The 20,249-nt window shown below is 38.2% G+C and overlaps 1 protein-coding gene across 2 annotated transcripts in view; it reads left to right on the forward strand.

The window, feature by feature from the left end:
* TTC3 (tetratricopeptide repeat domain 3) overlaps positions 1-20,249 on the forward strand; it is a 119,827-nt gene that overhangs the window by 74,033 nt on the left and 25,545 nt on the right. For both annotated transcript variants that reach the window (XM_007967772.3, XM_037984783.2), the window contains exons 29-35: positions 1,659-1,705; positions 2,760-2,816; positions 3,937-4,010; positions 5,991-6,155; positions 7,500-8,565; positions 9,501-9,566; positions 14,501-14,650. In XM_007967772.3, coding sequence (XP_007965963.3) covers positions 1,659-1,705; positions 2,760-2,816; positions 3,937-4,010; positions 5,991-6,155; positions 7,500-8,565; positions 9,501-9,566; positions 14,501-14,650 — 1,625 coding nt within the window. The remainder of the gene's footprint in view (positions 1-1,658; positions 1,706-2,759; positions 2,817-3,936; positions 4,011-5,990; positions 6,156-7,499; positions 8,566-9,500; positions 9,567-14,500; positions 14,651-20,249) is intronic.

A 20,249-nucleotide genomic window follows, 5' to 3' on the forward strand; every position in this document is an offset into this window, starting at 1 on the left:
AAGTTCCAATGCAGTATAAGGAAGCGGAAAGCTTACTTTTGACAACAAAAGTTCTTAGAAAAGAGCACACTCAAATACAGATGGCTTTATCTTTTCAGGGTACTGCTTCATGACTGAAGGTGACATGCTACTTGATAGCCTGAATTTATTACCATCAGTTTGCTGCTGCTGGTAATAAAATGCTGTCCCAGGACTGAGCTTACAAAATCTGATGCATGTTTGGATCACAAAACAAGACAACTAAAAAGGACACAGTTCCCTCTTAGCGTCCACTAGTCCTTTAACTTGTGTCTCTACATATAAAACACAGCACTTCCAGCTGCTACTGTTTCTCTGTTTCTAGTCTTGAGGTCAGAAGCCACTAACCAAATTATTGGCAATCCCAGTGGATTCTCAAGTCCAGTAGCTCTGCCTTCCACCTTCACCCCAAACATTTTCAGTTTTATCTCCTCATTTAAAGGAATGCTTAATATTTCTTAAAACTTTTCAAAATCCGCTGATCTTGTAGATTAGAGTGTTCGACAGTGTCACTAGTGCTGTGATAACTGAGAGCCCCGACTTTTCCCCTGACCTCTTCATGCATGATTCCCTAGGGTATTTCTGTGAGACAGCCAAAGAACCCCTTGAAGCAGTATGACTGAACCCACCTATCACATCTTCAGAGATCTGTTTTTCCTCAATTTATCTCAGTCAGTAACATTGTATATCTAGTTTTCAAACGGGAAACTCGGTAATTAGTGTCAATTCTTTCTTTTCAGTATTAAGAGTATAACTTGTTTGTCATCAATCCAGATGAGCTTTGTCCTTGATCTATCCTTTGCTGTCACCCCACTTCCCAAGGCCAGGACCTTAGTTGTCTTTCCATAGTTAGACTACTATAGTAGCCTCCAAACTGGACTCCATGCCTCTAGACTCTCCCACTCTTCCATCTTCCTCTTATGTTGCAGGTAGTGACTCTTCTAGAACATCTCTCTGATTCTTTTAACTCTTCAATTTGGGAAACATTTGTTTAGTTTTACTTACAAATTAAATTCACATCATCTGGGGTCTGGTTCATCATCATCCTCTGTCTCTGAGCACACACCCCACTTCTGACTATGCCCAAACCTGCCTTGTGCTTCCTGACTCCTGTCTTTGTTCACGTAGTTCCCCCAGCCATGCCCCACCCCTTTGCTTGTTCATTTCCAGAGTAACTTAAATGTCCCCTCTTCCTCAGAGTCCTCCTTGCCCCTCCTGTGGGCTCCCACGCCGACTGCAGACCTGAGTCCTTCATGAGCTGTGTTGCCTTGTGTTTCATGTGGTACTTAGCATTCTGGGTTACAGGTGTTTGTCTGTTTGTCTTTCTGGCAGTGGAGCAGAAGTTCATCAATGGCAGGGACTGTCTTGTGCATCTCTATTCCCAGCACTAGCATAGATGGCACCTAGAAGGCACTCACATTATGCTGAATCAGATTGAAGTTTTATGGTTCTTTGTAGTTGGTTTCCTGTTTAGTCAGCCATTTTGCCCTTAGTTTCTAAACCACACTTGTGTCAAAGCCTATTAAAGAATAGAACATGGCCTATGCCAGTAGTATCAGGAGTTGTTTTAAGGCTTTAGTGTATTATATGGAAATGTAAATATTTAGTTTCCTCACAAAACCATCTGTATATTCCTGCAGACAGCCGCTGTACTGTGTTAAGGAAACAAGACAGTGGTGAAGCACTGGTAAGTTACTTGATCACTTGAAATCTTATGTTCTAATCTATGTTAAACCAAGGATGAGAGGGGGACCCAGGCCAGTGTTTATTGACATCACAGCCAGTATTCAAGAACCACATTAAAAGGACATCTGGGTAGTATGTACTATTTCATTAGAAAGTCACTGCCAGTCGTCTTCTTGGAATTGGAGCAATAATCAGCAAACTATGAGGCTTAAATTAGACAATTTCCATGAAGTTTCAGAGCTGATAAACATTAATATTCTAATTAAGAAAGGAAGAGTTCTTCATCTCCTGGCATAAAAATGAAAAGTTATCTTTAATAACTAAAGTTTTAATTTTTGCTCTAGAAGGAGAACAAAGGGACTTTGTTTTGAGTGGCTCTAAATTTAGTTTAAGTTAAAACAGTTCCAGAGTTGTCTTCCTTAGTAGTTTGCAGTTGCCTTTTATTCATTCTTCAGAAATTCTTCAGTTTAGGAAAGTGAGTAAATAGAGAAAAGCACAGCATTGTGGCAGTTTTCAAAGAGAAAGATGTCCGTTTACTGATTTTCAGGAGCAAATCATCTATCTATATGAAATTTTATCTTAATCTGCTCCATCAAATATTGCCCGACTAAGCAGGAAAACACAGCTGATATACCCCATAAGGAGCTGAAGGCTTCGTTATTCACTGTTTGTGCCCCAGTGTGTGGTCAGGTGCAGAATGTCTAGTGTGGCTTAGTGAAAGAAATACATTAATAATAAAAATACTATTATAGCATATAACTGGAATTACGTAAAAGTCTGATTAATTACTTGAAACAACATTCCAACCCTGTGGAAAATAAGATAAAAATGTTAGAACAATTTAATTTTAGTTATAACATTAGGTATTATTAAATTTTGCTTGTTTTCTGTGATAAATCATAGCACTTTGGCTGATACACTGTAGTGTTATTTTTGTTAAACATTTTATGTACATTTAACTTATGGCTAGTCTGTGAAAACCAATATAGTTTCTTTATGTTGAGATTCATAATGCTGTTATTTGAGTGTTCACTGATTTTCCCCCCATTTTTTAGTTTGGTTCTACCAAGGTGAAAAACAAAGGCAAGAAAAAGAAGCCAAAGGATTCAAAGGTACAGAGTATTTTCTGTATTAATTATTGTCTAAACTCTCCAAAATAGTTAGTTGGACATATAAATTAGAATTGAGCAATTCTTTGGATATTTTGAAACATTTGTAGAGAAAGACTTTCTAGGACTTAAAGATGTTTTGTCAGTCTTCTACATTTTGAAGAAATTCCAGGTTCATATTGTATAATAGCAAGTCTTGAGACTCATATTCTTTATTGACCCTTTTATTTTTTTAGATGTTTCTGAGTAAAAAAAAATTGCCATAATGTCCCCCAAAATAAATAAGTCTCAAAAAATAGATAACATATTTAAACTAAAAATGATGAATACTAATCATTATGACTGTCCCAGGATTGATAGAATCCCTTCCTTCCTCTCATCAAAGGCTCTCCTCCAAGCCCATGAGATAAGTAGGGCATTTTTATTTTTATTTTTGAGACAGGGTCTCCTTCTCTCGCCCAGGCTGGAGAGCAGTGGTGCAGTGACGGCTCATTGCAGCCTCAAACTCCTAGGCTCAAGTGATCCTCCCACCTCAGCCTCCTGAGTAGCCGGAATGAAGGTGCACGCCACCATGCCCAGCTAATTTTTTATAGAGATGGGGTTTTGCTGTATTGCCCAGGCTGGTCTAGAACTCCTGGGCTCAAGCGATCTGCCCACCTTGGCCTTATAGGCGTGAACTACTGTGCCAGAGTAGAGCACAATTTTTGAGTCTTTGGTTGGTTCTTCATGGCTCTTGTGTATGTGGGGAGCAGAAAGGGGGATGGAGTGAGAGAGAGTAGTAAATCTTCAAAAGATGAGAAGAGCTAAGGAGTTCCAATACAACTTTTATTTTTATCTTTGACTATATGTATTTAGTTTAGGTAAAATGGGAGTTTAAACTGAGTAACATTTAAATTTTTTTGGAGCGTTGGAAACTATCCTAAATGTTAATTTGAGCTTATTTTTGGCTGTTTAAACTTTTATTACTATGTGTTCCTGTTTGTAAGAAAATTTGGATAGATCTTATATATTAGCAATTTGTATGTGTGTTTATATAAGCATTCATCAATTTTAATGATTTTTTTTTTCTTTAATGGAATTTTAAGGTAGAAAATGATTGTCATTTTTCTGTCTTTTAAACCAGCCTATGTTAGTTGGGTCTGGAACAACTTCAGTAACTCCAAATAATGATGTCATCACTTCAAGTGAAGACCATACGTAAGTATAATTTTTAAATTTTTGCTTCATTTTAACTCAAATGTCTTTACTTAATAAGTTGTGTTAATTTAATGTATATAAACTTGTGTTTTATTTCCCTAACTTTCCTTTCTAAAGCTGTGCATGTGACAGCCTGATGTAATTCTATCTTGATTACATTTACATAGCATGGCTAGAAAGCATTAAGAATTCATTCAAACTGTGTTAAAGTCACAATACTGGTAACGTTCATTCACTAAGTACATATTGAGAACCTACCATGTGCAAGGCTCTGTGGGAAAATCATAGAAAAATGTCTACAAATTATTCTTTAAAATAGTCAATAGAGAGAATGTTCTGTTAATACTTACTAGCATTTTTGCTGTAATAGAGAAGAAGCTGTTTTGGGAGCTGTATATGATGTTATGGTTTCACCTTATATATTAGTGATTTTCAATGCCATCTGGTTGTCGAAACTGAGTTTTCAAGAAACAAATATTTAAGAAATAAAACTAGTGAGTAGTAGTAACCCATATTCCTTTATGAACCAAAAATGTACAACATGGTTTTTTTTTCACATTTCTTAAAGGAGTTATCAGAACAGTTAAAAATTTACATGGTCGTTTTCATGGATTCCTTAAGTAGGGTATTGTTTTAAGTTAAAATAATAGCCTTAGTCAGTTTGCACTGCTATAACAATATACCATAAACTGGGAGGCTTACACACAGAAATTTATTCCTCACAGTTCTGGAGGCTGGGAAGTCCAAGATCAAGGTACTGGCAGATTCAGTGTGGTGAGGGCCTGCTTTCTGTTTCATAGATGGTGCCTTCTCGCTGTGTTTTCTCATGATGGAAGGGACAAGGCAACTCTCTGGGGCCTCTTTTATAAGGGCACTAAGTCCATTCATGGGGGCAGAGCCTAATTACCTCCCAAAGAGTCCACATCCTGACACCATCACATTGGTGATTAGGTTTCAACATACGAGTTTTGCAGGAACACAAACATTTAGACCATAGCATAGCCTTTACTGAGATTAATTCTTATGTATCAGACATTGTTTTAGGGGGTTTACATACATAAACTCTTTCAATCCACTTATCCCGCCTAGGAGGTAAGTGCTATTATATTCTGTCCAGTGTACAGATAAGGAAACTCTGAGGCACAGTGCAGAACGCCTTTCCCAAGAACACAAAGCTTATAAATAGCAGAGCTGGGATTTAAATCATGCAGCCTGGTTTTAGAGTCCACACTCAAACTACTACATCTTTTTAGAGTGCTAACATCTTATATTTTAAAAAAACTTTTGTTTAGATGGAGTTTCGCTCTTGTTGCCCAGACTGGAGTGCAATGGCGTGAATGGCGTGATCCCAGCTCACCACAACCTCCACCTCCTGGGTTCAAGCAATTCTCCTGCCTCAGCCTCCTGAGTAGTTGGGATTACAGCCATGCACCACGATGCCTGGCTAATTTTGTATTTTTATTAGGGACAGGGTTTCTCCGTGTTGGTCAGGCTGATCTTGAACTCCTGACCTCAAGTGATCCACCCACCATGGCCTCCCACAGTGCTGGGATTACAGGCGTGAGCCACCGCACCCGGCCTAAAAAAACCTTTTATTAATACCATTTACCAGTCTCAGTCTCACTTTAACTTACTTAATAGCAGTTGTAATACAGTCTTCATTTGTCTTTCAGTCATTTAACAAGTTATAGTTAATGCAACATTTTTTTAAATTATGGAGTTTTAAGAATTTTGCTCTTTGGAGCAAGACTAAATAATTGAAAGTGCTTACTTAGATTGTCGGATATGATATTTCTTGCCTATAACTGTGTAAGGGTAACTTATCTACACTAAGTTCCCTGGTGCTATTTTTTTGCAACATAGAGCTGAGTAATATATTGCCATTATTGTGTTTATTTCAATTAAACATTCTTCTGGTTAAATAATAAACCAAAAGTTTATCTTTCACAAAACTGGGTGTTTTTTGTTGTTATTTACCAGCAATCGAAATTCAGATTCTGCAGGCCCTTTTGCAGTGCCTGACCATCTTCGGCAAGATGTAGAAGAATTCGAAGCTCTCTATGACCAACACAGTAAAGAATATGTTGTCCGCAATAAGAAGCTATGGGACATGAACCCAAAACAAAAATGTTCAACTCTGTATGAGTAAGTGGGTTGAAATTTTTACAATCATTATTTTATACTGAGGCTGCCAATTAAAGATCAGAAGTTGTTTAATTTGTGCCTGTTTTTAGAGATTTTGCCACATTTTACACAAAGTTAATTTAGGACTTTTTTTTTTTTTGAGACAGAGTCTTGCCATGTCACATGGGCTGGAGTGCAGTGGTGCAATCTCTGCTCACCACCACCTGTGCCTCTCAGGTTCGGGTGATTCTCATGCCTCAGCCTCCTGAGTAGCTGAGATTACAGACTTGCACCACCATGCCTGGCTAATTTTTGTATTTTTAGTAGAGAAGGGGTTTCACCGTGTTGGCCAGGCAGGTCTCCAACTCCTGGCCTCAAGTGATCTGCCTGCCTCGGCCTTCCAAAATGGTGAGATTACAGGCATGAGCCACCTCGCCCTGCCCTGAGGATTTTAAATTATTAAATTTAGAGTCCTAATGATTATTGATTTTGTCAGTTTGAGCTACTAGATCGATATTGAGTGGGGTGGATAAAACAAGTAAAAAATTCAGGAAAATCTCAGAAATAGCTTACCATTTTGAGCTTTGTGTTATTAAATAGTGCATGAGGCCTTCCTTTTAAGAAAATAAATCAAGGGCTGAGGTCTGTAATAGAGTATTAATTTAAAAGCCAACTCTTCTCCTGGAAGTCCTGTCAGTAGCATATCCACCATATGGCCCTTTCTTCTGTTTTCCTCCATTGCATCATTCATATTTAGTTCTGTGCTCTTAGATCCTTCTTCATGGTTTTTCTTTAGAGTTGAAATGCCGAGCAAATCATATTTCCAGAGAACTCTTGAGTGACAGTGTGGAAACAACTGTAAAATTAAACTATTATTTCTTAAAATATGCTAGAATTTGCCTCAGGCATCCAAAAGTAAAGCTAAAGTATGTAGTTTTCAGTATTTACTGTACACAAATTCAAATAGGATTTGTTTTTGGATTTGATTTTCTCTTTTTATTTAAAATTCTTATTATTAGCATTATTGTTATCTTTCCTGAATAAATTTTTATTTTTTTATTGTTTTTAGAATAAATTCTGTAATTACATAGTTGAAAGTTATAAAATAACTTTTTGCTTTCATTTTGCTTTCCCTCACTCCCAGGAAAGTTTTAAATGATCATTTTCTAGGAGGTATACAAAATTTTCTGTATAGTATCATTGATTGCAGTTAACCTTATGTTTGTTATATTTGTTGTTGGGGAAAGGTTGAGATCAGTGAAAAGTGAAACAGTGTTTTCCTTTGGGAGAATAAAAGTTTTTTATTTATAGACGTATTCAAATACTTCCTTATAGTAACTCATGTAAATGTAAATTTTTTCCAAGTTACTTCTCTCAGTTTTTGGAGGAGCATGGTCCCTTGGACATGAGTAACAAGATGTTCACTGAAGAATATGAGTTTTTCCCAGAAGAAACTCGACAGATATTAGAAAAAGCAGGAGGTTTAAAACCTTTTCTCTTGGGATGTCCTCGTTTTGTTGTGATTGACAACTGTATTGCATTGAAGAAAGTTGCATCACGGCTCAAGAAAAAAAGGAAGAAGAAAAACATTAAAACAAAAGTAGAAGAAATTTCAAAAGCAGGAGAGTATTTACGAGTTAAATTACCTCTGAATCCAGCTGCAAGGGAATTTAAACCAGATGTAAAGTCTACACCAGTGTCAGATTCATCTTCAGCACCAGCTTCTGAAGATGTGAAACCCAAACCTGTGTCTGCAAATTCTCCTGAGCCAGCTTGTGAAGATGTGAGGGCCAAACCAGTAGCCGACAATTCTTCTAGACAAGTTTCTGAGGATGGGAAACCCAAAGGGGCCTCTTCCAATTCTCCCACACCAGGCTCTGAGGATGCAAATTACAAGCGAGTCTCCTCTAATTCCCCCAGACCGGTTCTTGAGGATGTGAAACCAACTTATTGGGCTCAATCCCATTTGTTCACAGGATACTGTACGTATCTTCCTTTCCAGAGATTTGATATCACCCAGACACCGGCAGCATACATAAACGTGTTACCAGGTTTGCCCCAGTACACCAGCATATATACACCCTTGGCCAGCCTTTCTCCTGAATATCAGCTACCAAGATCAGTACCAGTGGTGCCGTCTTTTGTAGCCAATGACAGAGCAGATAAAAATGCTGCTGCCTATTTTGAGGGTCATCATTTGAATGCTGAGAATGCTGTTGGTCACCAGATTGCCTCTGAAACACAGATCCTTGAAGACTCTTCGGGAATATTTGTAAAGTCACACTGCAGCACAGGGGATGCTCATACAGTCCTGAGTGAGTCTAACAGAAATGATGGGCACTGTGGAAATTCTAACAACAAATGTGAAGTAATTCCAGAGAGCATCAGTGCAGTCACAAACATTCCACACGTGCAGATGGTTGCCATACAGGTAAGAGTTAAATAGAAAAGTCTTCTTAATACTGAAATTAAATTTTCCTTTTCATTTTTCATTGCCGTTATATTTACAAGAATCCTTAAAGTTGATTGACTTTATAATGATTACTGAAGCTTTTGCCTGAAAATATTTTTAAAATATGAACTGTTTTGTGAGGTGTGCCAGGTAATCTTCTCAGAAAGAAGCTTGGGTCTCAAAAATACCCATCTTTGCTACCGAAATTCTACGCACATTGAGAAATAAGACAGCAGGTGGAGCCAAAACGTCATCCTAAGAATTAATAAAGGGGCTGGAGGAGAAGGTGGCTGTTTGTAGAAAAGTCAAGTGCTGGCTGGCAGTGTAGCCTGTATCACAGTGCCTTACCTGCCAGTTACAGGAGGGCCCACCTGGAGGCCTTCCAGCGTGGGGTGCCTGCCCCATAGGACTTACCGCGTGGAGGAGAAAGGGAAAATGTGCTGGCAGCTACTCAGACAGAAAGAGAAGGAAAAAGGAAGACCCTGACCGACACATGCCCAGCTTCTCCTGTCAAACCAGGGGAGGAATGAGAAAAAAAGAGCCAGATAGAAACAAGAGAGATGTGTATGAGTTCCTTCCTAACAAGCATGAGATGAAATTAAAATTCTCCTATGATTGCCTTTATAGGGTATGAATTCATTAAATCCTTATTGAATTGCCCCACTCCTCATTATGTTTTCTAGAAAGCTTTGAAAAAAATAGGTTAAGAGCAGTGGATCATAATCATTTTCAGTTATACTAATTCTAAATAATTTTCCTAATATACATGTTTACAGAAAGTATGGAACATGATCTAAATGGGAAAAAAACCTTGAAAAAATTGTGGGTGTATTTTAAAGTGTTATTACTTGATGGGCTTATTTTACTAGAGCAATTGAGAGAAAGTGAATTTTAATTTTTTGTTTTGCCCACAGGTATCTTGGAACATAATACACCAGGAAGTCAATACTGAGCCATATAATCCTTTTGAGGAACAACAAGTGAGTCAAAATTATGTTAAACTGTTTAAAGGTTTAGTTTTCATTAATTTATCCAGATGGAATGATAAACTAGAACTATTTTGGAGTCAGCTTTTTCCACACAAAGTTATCATGGAATAAGCTTGAGAACATAACAAAAAAATGATTTTGTTTTCATTGTTGAAATTTGAGAAGGGAAGGAAAAGGTAAATTTTTTCCAGCATATTTATTTCAAATTATAACAGCGTTATTGTTTTATTATTTTTAAATTTTTATTTTATTTATTTTATTTTAATTATTTTTGAGACAGGGTCTTGCTGTCACCCAGGCTGGCCAGCTTTATTGTTTTAACTGGTATAATGAGCATGTAATAATTTATAAGTAAGCTTATTCACGTGGATAATACAGAAAGATATTATAAAGACCTTCTCTACTATAATAATGATTCAGTTAGAAAACCTACTAATATAATTTATTTCGTTAATATGCATCATAAGAGAAAAGTTGTCTTATCAACTCAAAGTTACTGAAAAGGTATTGGATAAAATCCAGGTCACTGTCTTGACCAAAACTAGTAAGAAAATGGGAAATGATGAATATTTCTCAACATGCTAATATTTTAAGCCAAAAGCCATCATCTTGCTTAGTGGTAAAGCCTCACCATTAATATTTATTATTATCCTGGGTATATTAACTGAGAAAACAGATATGAGAAAGAAAGAAGACAGAAAAGAGGAGAAGTGACTATCATTATTTACAAAGGCTAAGATTGTGTAGCAGGAAAATCCAAAATGATCAACTGAAAACCTATACTAACCTCTATAAACCTATACTTATATATAAAAATATATACAAACAGTTACCTGTTAGAAAGTATGTTAAAAGAAAATATTTTCAATACCAAAAAAAGAGATAAAATACGTAAATGTATATAAAGAAAATTTTTAAATGCTATGGAGAGACACATAGAGGCCTTCAATGAAAAGATATTTCCTGTACTTGGATAAGAACACTTAATTTGATAATGAGATTGGTTCTCCCTAAAGCTTTTTAAAATTTAACACAATCCCAGTATATAAATGAACAGGTCTGATTAGTTATGTATATTGCTGTATGTATAACAAACAACTTCAAAACTAGTGGCTTAAAACAGTAAATATTTCACAATTGTGAAATCTCGCAATTTCGCTCTAAGTCAGGAATTCAGGAGCAGTTTAGGTGGATGGTTCTGGAGATTCTCACATGGCTAGCCAAGATGTTGACCAGGGCTTGGTCATCTGTGGGAGTAACTGGCGCCAGAGGTTCTACTCCCAAGATAGCTCACTCACATGGCTGGCAAGTGGGTGCTGGCAGTTGCCAGGAAGCTTCAGTTCCTTGCCTTGTGGACCTCCACCTAGCCCTGCTTGACCTCATGGGGCTGGCTTTTCCCAGAGTGTGTGATCCCAGGCAGAAGCTGCAGTGTTTTAGGAAGTCACAAATCATCACCTCTGCTGTATTCTCTTGGTCACATAGACCAATCCACCAACCCTGATACATGGTAGGAGAGGTCTATACAAGGCTGTGACTACCAAGAGGCTTGGTTACTGCACAGGATTAATTTGAAACTAGACAAATTGATTTTAAACTTCATATGTAAAAATGAATATCAAGAATGGGTATGGAAGAGAAACTGTAAGAAAAGGAGTTGTGCAACTAAATATCAAAACACAATATAAATCTATCTGTATTACCACATACATAGACCATTAATATGAGAGTACCTGGCCAATATGTCGAAACCCTGTCTCTACTAAAAATACAAAAATTAGCCAGGTGTTTTGGCTCAGCTGTATTCCCAGCTACTTGGGAGGCTAAGGTAGGATAATTGCTTGAATCTGGGAGGCAGAAGTTGCAGTGAGCCAAGATCATGCCACTGCACTCCAGCTTAGGTGACAGAGTGAGACTCCATCTCAATCAATCAATCAATCAAGATGGTAAATTGGCCGGGCGTGGTGGCTCATGCCTGTAATCCCAGCACTTTGGGAGGCTGAGGTGGGTGGATCACAAGGTTAGGAGTTTGAGACCAGCCTGGCCAACATAGTAAAACCCCATGTCTACTAAAAGTTTTTAAAAATTAGCTGGGCGTGGTGGTGGGCACCTGTAATCCCAGCTACTTGGGAGGCTGAGGCAGGAGAATTGCTTGAACCCAGGAAGCAGAGGTTGCAGTGAGCCAAGATTGCACCACTGCACTATAACCTGGGCAACAGTGCGAGACTCTGTCTCAAAAAAAAAAAAAAAAAGATGGCAAATTATCCGTGAGCAAAAATTGGATTCTTAAATACATAGGAGAAATGGATTGCCATCTAGAAAAAATCAGTCTTGGTCCCTACCTCATTTCCTTATACCACAATAAGTTCCAGGCAGATTAAAGATTTTAGCATAAAAAATGGACCTATAAAAGTATCCAGGAAAAAAATGAAAATTTTTTTATAAGATCAGTAAACAGCATGGGAAAAAAGTATGTTTATATACCTATATACATGGCATGTAATGTGTATATCCTATATGCATAGCATATGTGTAAGAACAAATATATACACATACACATGTCAAAACACAGATGACTGACAAGGAAAATTATGTGCAGTGTGAAACAGATAAAGAACTAATTTCCTTAACATACAGAGTTTCTATAAATCAGTAAGGAAAAGATTAACAGCCTATCACAAAGATGAGAATGGATGTGAATAGACAATCCACAATGAAAGAAATACAGATGATTTTTAAACATATAAACAGATGCCCACCCAACTTGAAATAAGAAAAGCAATCGTTCACATTTTGAAAGATAGTGAAACTGAAATTTCTGGGAAGGCAGTTAGGAATCGATCTGCACTCATATGTATAGAGAGAGACCAGTGAGCCACGGGGAGTCGTGTGTTTGTTTGTGTGTATTTGAATCAGCAGAAAATTGAATACAATCTAAACCTCCATCAATAGCGGACTAGTTAAATTATGATATACCTATAAAATGAAATATTATGGGGTCATTTAAAAAGCAGTTCTATGGTTAGATATGGAATGATTGACAAGATCAATGTCTAGTTAAGTAGGAGGAAGGTCAGAACTTGTGTTTCCTGCTGCTATTTGTACAAATAGCATTTAGTTGTTGCTAATGATAAAAATAATATATAGAGTTACTAAATTTTTTAAATGAATAATACCAAAAATTATGAAAGAAAAATTGAAAATCATCTACCTTCCCATCACTCATGTTAACATTTTGATGTGTAGCCTTCCAGGATGTTTGAACATTTACATATAATTAAACAATAGTTTTTAAAAGATGGGATCACAGCATATATATTGTATTTGAAATTTGCAACCTTTAATTAATATATTGTAGACTTGTTTCCATATCAGTAAATATGATTTATAGCATCATTTTAAATGGATACTTGGTTTTCCATTTTATTAATGTGTGATAATTTATTTGACCAATTTCTTGTTGAACATTTAGATTGTGTCAGCTTTTTATGTTTACAAATAGTCCTATAGTAAACGTTTTGGCCTGTTTACTGTTGTTGAAGTCTTATGCTGTGCTTAGCTTTAAACAAGGTAGGCTCTGTTGTTTAATGAGTCAGTGCTTTTGACTCTCAAATGAGTGTTTTTATTAGTGATGGGAACGTTCACAAATGCTTTCTTAAATTAGCTCTTAGTTTTAGGACCTCGATGCTAGTATAGTTGATTGTTGGCTTCTCAACCAGTGAGACTTGCATTTGAATCCCAGCATTGCTACTTTCTCCTGGGACTTTGAGAAGTTGCCTCACTTGGTTTTCTGATCTATTAAAGGCAAAAATAATGTATTTCTCACAGATGTATGGTGAAGTTTAAATGTAATAACATAGAGGTGGCAGTTAGCTTCCTGCCTGTCTCTATTGGTAATTTGCGGCATGTAAATTCATTCATGATAGCAAGTTACTATTCACCATGATCCTTTTGCTGAATTAAAAATTAAAATGGAGGTAACTAAAGTCTTAAACCATAAGGTTGACTGTTTAATTAATTTAGTTAAGCATGGACTCTATTTATAGTACTAAACTTTCAGTCTGGGCAGACAAAGTGGCATGCTCCAAGGCAAATGGGCATGCATGGTCAATCTGACCGTAGTTCACAGTTCTCTAACTGATCATTCACGGAGTTTCAAATACTTGATTCCCCACTTTTTTACACTCGAAAAATACTAAGGTATTGTGGGAAGGTACAGGAAGTGTCAGAGCTGGACCAGGTTTGTGCTTGGGATAGATTTCTAAAGCCTGGCTGCCACAGGGAGGACAGTTACCTCCAGCTGGAGAAGCTGCCAGCATCAAACAGATGCTCTTTTAAAGTTATATGCAGTTTGAAAGGTTTTAAAAAATAATTACCTAAATGACATTTATTGTTTGCCAACAGAATGGTTTCTGGGTTTGGGGTTTTTTTTGTTGTTGTTAAGCTGGTGCAAGAAACATAACTGACAATAATTCATTGATAATATTTTGTCATTTTGAAATAACCAGCAACTATTTATTTGAAACACCTAAAAGTAAAGCCAAAGTTAAAATGTTCTGTTTATATCTAAAATATGTATAATATGTGCAACTTTTTAAACCTAATAAATAATCGTTGGTGTTAATTGTGGAGAGTGACATTTAAATCAAACTGTTGATCTAATATTGAACCCTTCTAAAACAAATATTCAGAACTAATTATAGATTGGAGAATTTATGAATTTCAATAATATGAATGATTATATTTATAAAAGAGCTGGTTTTGCTAAACACTGTTTAGAGGTTTTTAATTCTTGAATTGTTGTGACATTTCCCTTGTAAATTTTCATCTGCCTTTTACTCTCCTTTGTTTAAGAAACAGTAAAGAACAAGATCGTAAGTAGGCATTTTAAATGATCTTTAATAGATTGTTTTGTAATTCACTTTTAGGGGGAAATTTCACGGATTGAAAAGGAGCACCAGGTATTACAAGAGCAACTTAAAGAAGCATATGAAAATTATGAGCAGATGAAACTTAAGGGCTTAGAAGAGACCAGGGATCTGGAAGAAAAGTTGAAAAGGCACTTAGAAGAAAACAAGGTAATCCTATCTGAAACCTGTCTTTAATTGCACATAGCATAGTTAGGAGAATATGAGTGTAACTGTGCTTGTGCAGCTTCAGCTGAACTTCTGCCTTGTTGACTAAACAAAAGATTCTTTCTCAGAATTGCCTGCTTCAGATTTCTTCACGACATATTAAAGTGGCTGTTTCTTGCCGTGCTTTAGAACCTCTGCAAACTGCCTTATGAGAAAGGGGCTGTAAATCTGGGTTTTTGTTTAGCTATAGTTCAGTTTCCTTAGTTAACTAAAACTCTCTTTTATGGTGACTGAGCTCTGAGATAAATTCTTGTTTATATTGAGAGGCAGCATAGCAATAGAGGTTCAGAATGAGAACCCTGGAGACAGACTGGTGGGTTCAGATCTAGGCATGGTTCTATACTAGTTCTAATCTTGGGCAATTTACTTAACTTCTCTGTGCTTTTAGTTCTTTACCTGGAAAATGTGAGTAATAATAACTCACATTATGTATGGTTAGATTAATACTTATAAAGTACTTAAAACTGCCTTGTTCGTAAGTACTCAGTACTTATCAGATGCTACTGTTATCATCATCTTCATCTTACTCCTAAGGAAGTATAAGTAACACATGGAGCCTTAGACATACTAGAACTGTAAAGTCACCCAGAGTATCTTGTTGAGATCTGCTGACCTTGAATTCTGTTAGTGAAGACTGATCATCAGATACGTGGCTAGTGGAGGGATAGCAATTAGTGGCAAAGCCAGATTGAATTAGTGAAAAAATGGAATCATAGATGTGAGGAAATCATGGTGCATTTGTTTTTAAAAGCTACCATCATCTGTTTAGAAAGGTAACAAAAGAATATTAATTCATTTAAGAAAGGAGGAATTTGTTCCAGAAGTCTGGATCAATAGCTGGGGTAACATATTAAATAGAGGAAAACTAGCTTAGTGGGACCTTAATCAGGAAACCTGTTTACTAAGATTTTAGTAGAAAGCCTAGGGTCAGTTTGTAAAGGTAACTGTCATAACATTCCCCAGGACCTGTTTATACTCAAGATGAGACTGGGGAGATTCTAAGGACAAGAAGAATTAGATAGATCCTGAGACTTTACTGTTTCCTGGCTGGGAGAAGTAAAAAAGAACAAAAGCAAAATCCTACATAGCATAGTGACACATGAAACACAAGTTTCTATAAGCTACTTGAGAGTTTAACAAAACAAAATAGTTTTATAAACCTTATTTTGCCTCAGGAAACTTCAGTTTTAATAAATGCATGTGGGAATGCCTGTAGCTGCCTGTCTGAGTGATGAGGCAGATTGGAAACATAGTCTTAAAGGTAGCATTCAGCTGGTGAGGTATCTTTCTTTCTGGCAGAGGCTTTCCCAGATTTATAAATTGCTGGTCTGACTGTGTGCTCTGTGTTACAGTTCATCAAGGTTCTTTCTTTGTATAGTCAGTCCAGAAGAGTCTGGGAAATAAAGCACCCATGGGGAGGGCTCCAGCTGTCAGGCTTTTTTTAACTTGTTAAGACTTTGAGTCTGCTGTTGGGTGGCCCTACTCAAGAGTGCCTTAAAAGGGCAATAAACCCCCCAAATTATAGGCCTGATAAGTTATTAGACTTACCACGTAAAATGTATACCTATTCCCTACCAGGATAAGTTGTTAATCTGAGTTCCTTGGGTTGGTGTCCACATAAGAGTAGATGAGATTTAGCCATAGTCATTTCTTTATTAATGGTGGTTATGCTCATAGCTCATGGAGAAATTTCTTATAAACATAGAAAGAAACGAGTGGCTTTTCCTGATATTTTCCTTTGGCCTTTGACTGCAGATTGCTGAGGTTATGAGCTAACCGACTTTTCCTTTTACTCCAGTTACTCAATGCCATGTTTGAATGTAGCAAATGCACACCCAGCCCCTTACAGAGAACAGAAAAACAGGGAAGCTCTAGAAATCTGAGTGCATTAGAGTCCCACTGCCCACACCACACCGCAGCACCTCCACGTAATAGCTTTGTGATGTTAGACAATTTCTTCAGCCTTTTTGACTCTCAGTCTTCTCACTAATAATGTATTGTCTACTTCACAGCTTTGTGAGGTCCCACCTGGGGTGGTTGAAAAAGGACGGGATAGCCAGAGATAGTAAGTACAGTACTCAAGGAGGAACTGTCCCACCCCGAATTCTACTTGTGCCTCTGCTAAGAAAATTTTTTTTTTACAAACCACTTTAAGAATGCTTCACATGTGGCTGGGCGCGGTGGCTCACGCCTGTAATCCTAGCACTTTGGGAGGCCGAGGCAGGTGGATCACGAGGTCAGGAGGTTGAGACCATCCTGGCTAACACGGTGAAACCCTGTCTCTACTTAAAAAAAAAAAAAAAAAAAAAAAACTTAGCCAGGTGTGGTGGCGGGCGCCTTGTAGTCCCAGCTACTCACGAGGCTGAGGCAGGAGAATGGCGTGAACCCGGGAGGTGGAGCTTGCAGTGAGCTGAGATCACGCCATGTACTCCAGCCTGGGCGGACTCTGTCTCAAAAAAAAAAAAAAAAAAAAAAGAATGCTTAGCATATACAGGCCGGGCACAGTGGCTTACACCTGTAATCCCAGCACTTTGGGAGGCCAAGGCGGGCATATCACCTGAGATCAGGAGTTCGAGACCAGCCTGGCCAAATGGTGAAACCCCATCTCTACTAAAAGTACAAAAATTAGCTGGGCATGGTGGTGGGCGCCTGTAATCGTAGCTACTTGGGAGGCTGAGGCGGGAGAATCACTTGAACCCGGGAGGCAGAGGTTGCAGTGAGCCAAGATCGTACCACTGCACTCCAGTCTGGGCGACAACAGCTAGACTCCATCTCAAAAAAAAAAGAAAAAAAAGAAAAAGAAAAAAGAATACTTAGCATATTCTAAGCATCAGTAAAAATCTGAGCGAGGTATTATATATACCTGATGGGGTTCTATTATTATTCATGAGCTAGGAATGGCCTCTATAGGTAGTTAGGCCAGTTATCTATTCTCTGCCATTGGAAAAGTGGCTTTTTAAAATTTTTTTTAGTTTTTAGATGGAGTCTTGCTCTGTCGCCCAGGCTGGAGTGCAGTGGCACGATCTCGGCTCACTGCAACCTCTGCCTCCCGGGTTCCAGCGATTCTCCTGCCTCAGACTCCTGGGTAGCTGGGATTATAGGTGCATGCCACCAAGCGTGACTAATTTTTGTATTTTTAGTAGAGACGAGGTTTCGCCATGTTGGCCAGGCTAGTCTCGAACTTCTGACCTTCGGGGATCCTCCCACCTCGGCCTCCCAAAGTGCTGGGGTTACAGGCATGAGCCACCGTGCCTGGCCAAAAGTAGCTTTTTTAAAGCCAGAATCTCTTGTTGTTTTTATTGTACCTTAACCTATGACTGGCAGGTTATAACTGGTTGCAGTATTGCTGAAGGACATAGGTTCATTTTTGTTTGAGAATAAAGTTCACATAACATAAAATTTGCTGTTTTAACCATTACAAAGTGTACAATATAGTGGTTTTTTGAATATTCACATTATTGTGTAACCGTTACCACTATCTAATTCCGGAAAACTTTTATCACCCCCAAAAAGAAACCCCATATTTATTAATCAGTCACTCCCTATCTGCCCAGGACATACGGTCTTAAGGTGCTTTAATGAGATGCTAAAATGGACATTGAGTCAACATCAGCTCTTCAAAACACTCTCAAATTATTTGGCCCAGAATAATTTACAGGGTAGATTTTTGGACCTTTGTCTGTATTAGAACAGAATCTCGGCCCTGCCTGTCAAAACTTCCCTAGCCCACACCGGTGCAGAGGTGGGATTCTCCTCTTCAGTCATGGGTCCTTGTCAAGTTCAGCCTTTTTAAAATCTAACATGAAGCTCCTACTGTGTGCCATACTCAATTGTTTTTACATGTATTTAATCTCAAAACAGTCCTTATACAGTAGTGTTATACTGTGGTACATAAATCTGCATGTTACTCGTGAGGAAATGGAGGTGGGAGCAGCTGATGCAGCTTTCCCCGAGCCTCACCAGCGCGAAGTGGCAGAACAGGTCATGTCAGGCTTCAGAGCCCATGCGTTTGTTCTCCCTTAAGAGAAGGTCAGCTCCACAGCCCCGTTCAACTGTTAGGAGTGTTTCTCACCACTTTACAGCAGTGTAGGCATATCAGTTAATCACTGTCATAATAATGCTGAGTAACTCCCAGCCACAAAACCCCAGTGACACGTGACTGTAATCGCTTAGCATGGGAGTCTCGATCAGCTGGTCCTGCTTGGGCTTGGCTGGATCAGTTCACCTTTGGGCCAGCAAGAGCTCTGCAGCATCTTTACTGTTCTTGCCTACATATCTGGGGTCAGCTGGCTGTAGATTGATCTAGAATGGCCTCAGCTGGAATGACTGGGACAGCTAGCTCTGCTCCACATGTCTTGCATCTTCCACCCTGAAAATCCTATTCTGAAGGCAGTAGGAAGGTGCAAGGGCAAGCAAGGATGGCCACACGGCACCTTTCAAGCCTCTGCTGGCTTCAGGTCTGCTTAGACCCCACCAGCAAAAGCAGTCACATAGCCAGCCAGAGTCAGGGCTGGGAAAAATAGACTTTGCCTCATTAGTGAAGGGAACTGCAAGTCACATGACAAATGGAGTGGCTGCAGAGTGTGAAGGATGGAGCTATGAATGCCATCCCTCCACTACAGTAGGTCAGCACCAGTAATTTACTAATACTCAGTAATTACCAAGAGCCTTCTGTGTGCCTGCTTCATCTTCCACCTTCTCCCTTGCCAGCTCTCTGCATTGTTCTCTAATTTAACAGATAATGTTGGTCATTCGATTTTTCACTTCCAAACCTTTTCCCAGTACCATCCCTTCTGCCTGGAGTGGTTTTCCTTCTCCCTGAGCCTGACTCCCTCCTGCTTCTCCTTTGGGCATCACTTTCTTGAGGAAACAGTTGTTGATGGCAACCTCAGGCTTACCTACAGGCCTTTGTTAATGCAGTGGTGGTAATAATGACTATGTGATACAGTAATTATCATTTTATAACATCTTTATTGAGATATAATTAACCATAGCGTAACATTTACCCATTAAAATAGACAGTTTAATGTTTTTGGTGTATGCCCAGGGCTGTGTGTAGCACAATCTAAGTTTCAACCATTTTCATCAACCTAAAAAGAAATCTTATACCCACTAGCTGTCACTCCCCATTCTCTCCCGCATCCCAGCCCTTGACAACCACTGATTTACTCTCTAGATTTGTCTATTCTGGGCATTTTGTATAAATGGATCATGTTACATGTAGTCTTTTATAAGTGTCTTCTTTCACTCACAGTGTTTTCAAGGTTCATCCATGTACATCCATCTATGTTAATATGTATCAGTATGTCATTCCTTTGTACTGTGGAATAATATTCTATTGTATGACTGTATCACATTTTATTCATTCACTAGTTGACATTTGCGTTCTTTTCCACTTTTTCACTATTCTGAATAATGCTGCTGTGAACATTCATGGACAGGTTTTTCTGTGGACATATGTTTTCATTTCTTTTGGATATATGTGTAGGAGTGCAATTGCTGATCATATGGCAATTCCATATTTAAGCATATGAGGAACTGC

The sequence above is a fragment of the Chlorocebus sabaeus genome, chromosome 2, assembly GCF_047675955.1.
Source record: "Chlorocebus sabaeus isolate Y175 chromosome 2, mChlSab1.0.hap1, whole genome shotgun sequence".
In the NCBI taxonomy this organism is placed as follows: Eukaryota; Metazoa; Chordata; class Mammalia; order Primates; family Cercopithecidae; genus Chlorocebus; species Chlorocebus sabaeus.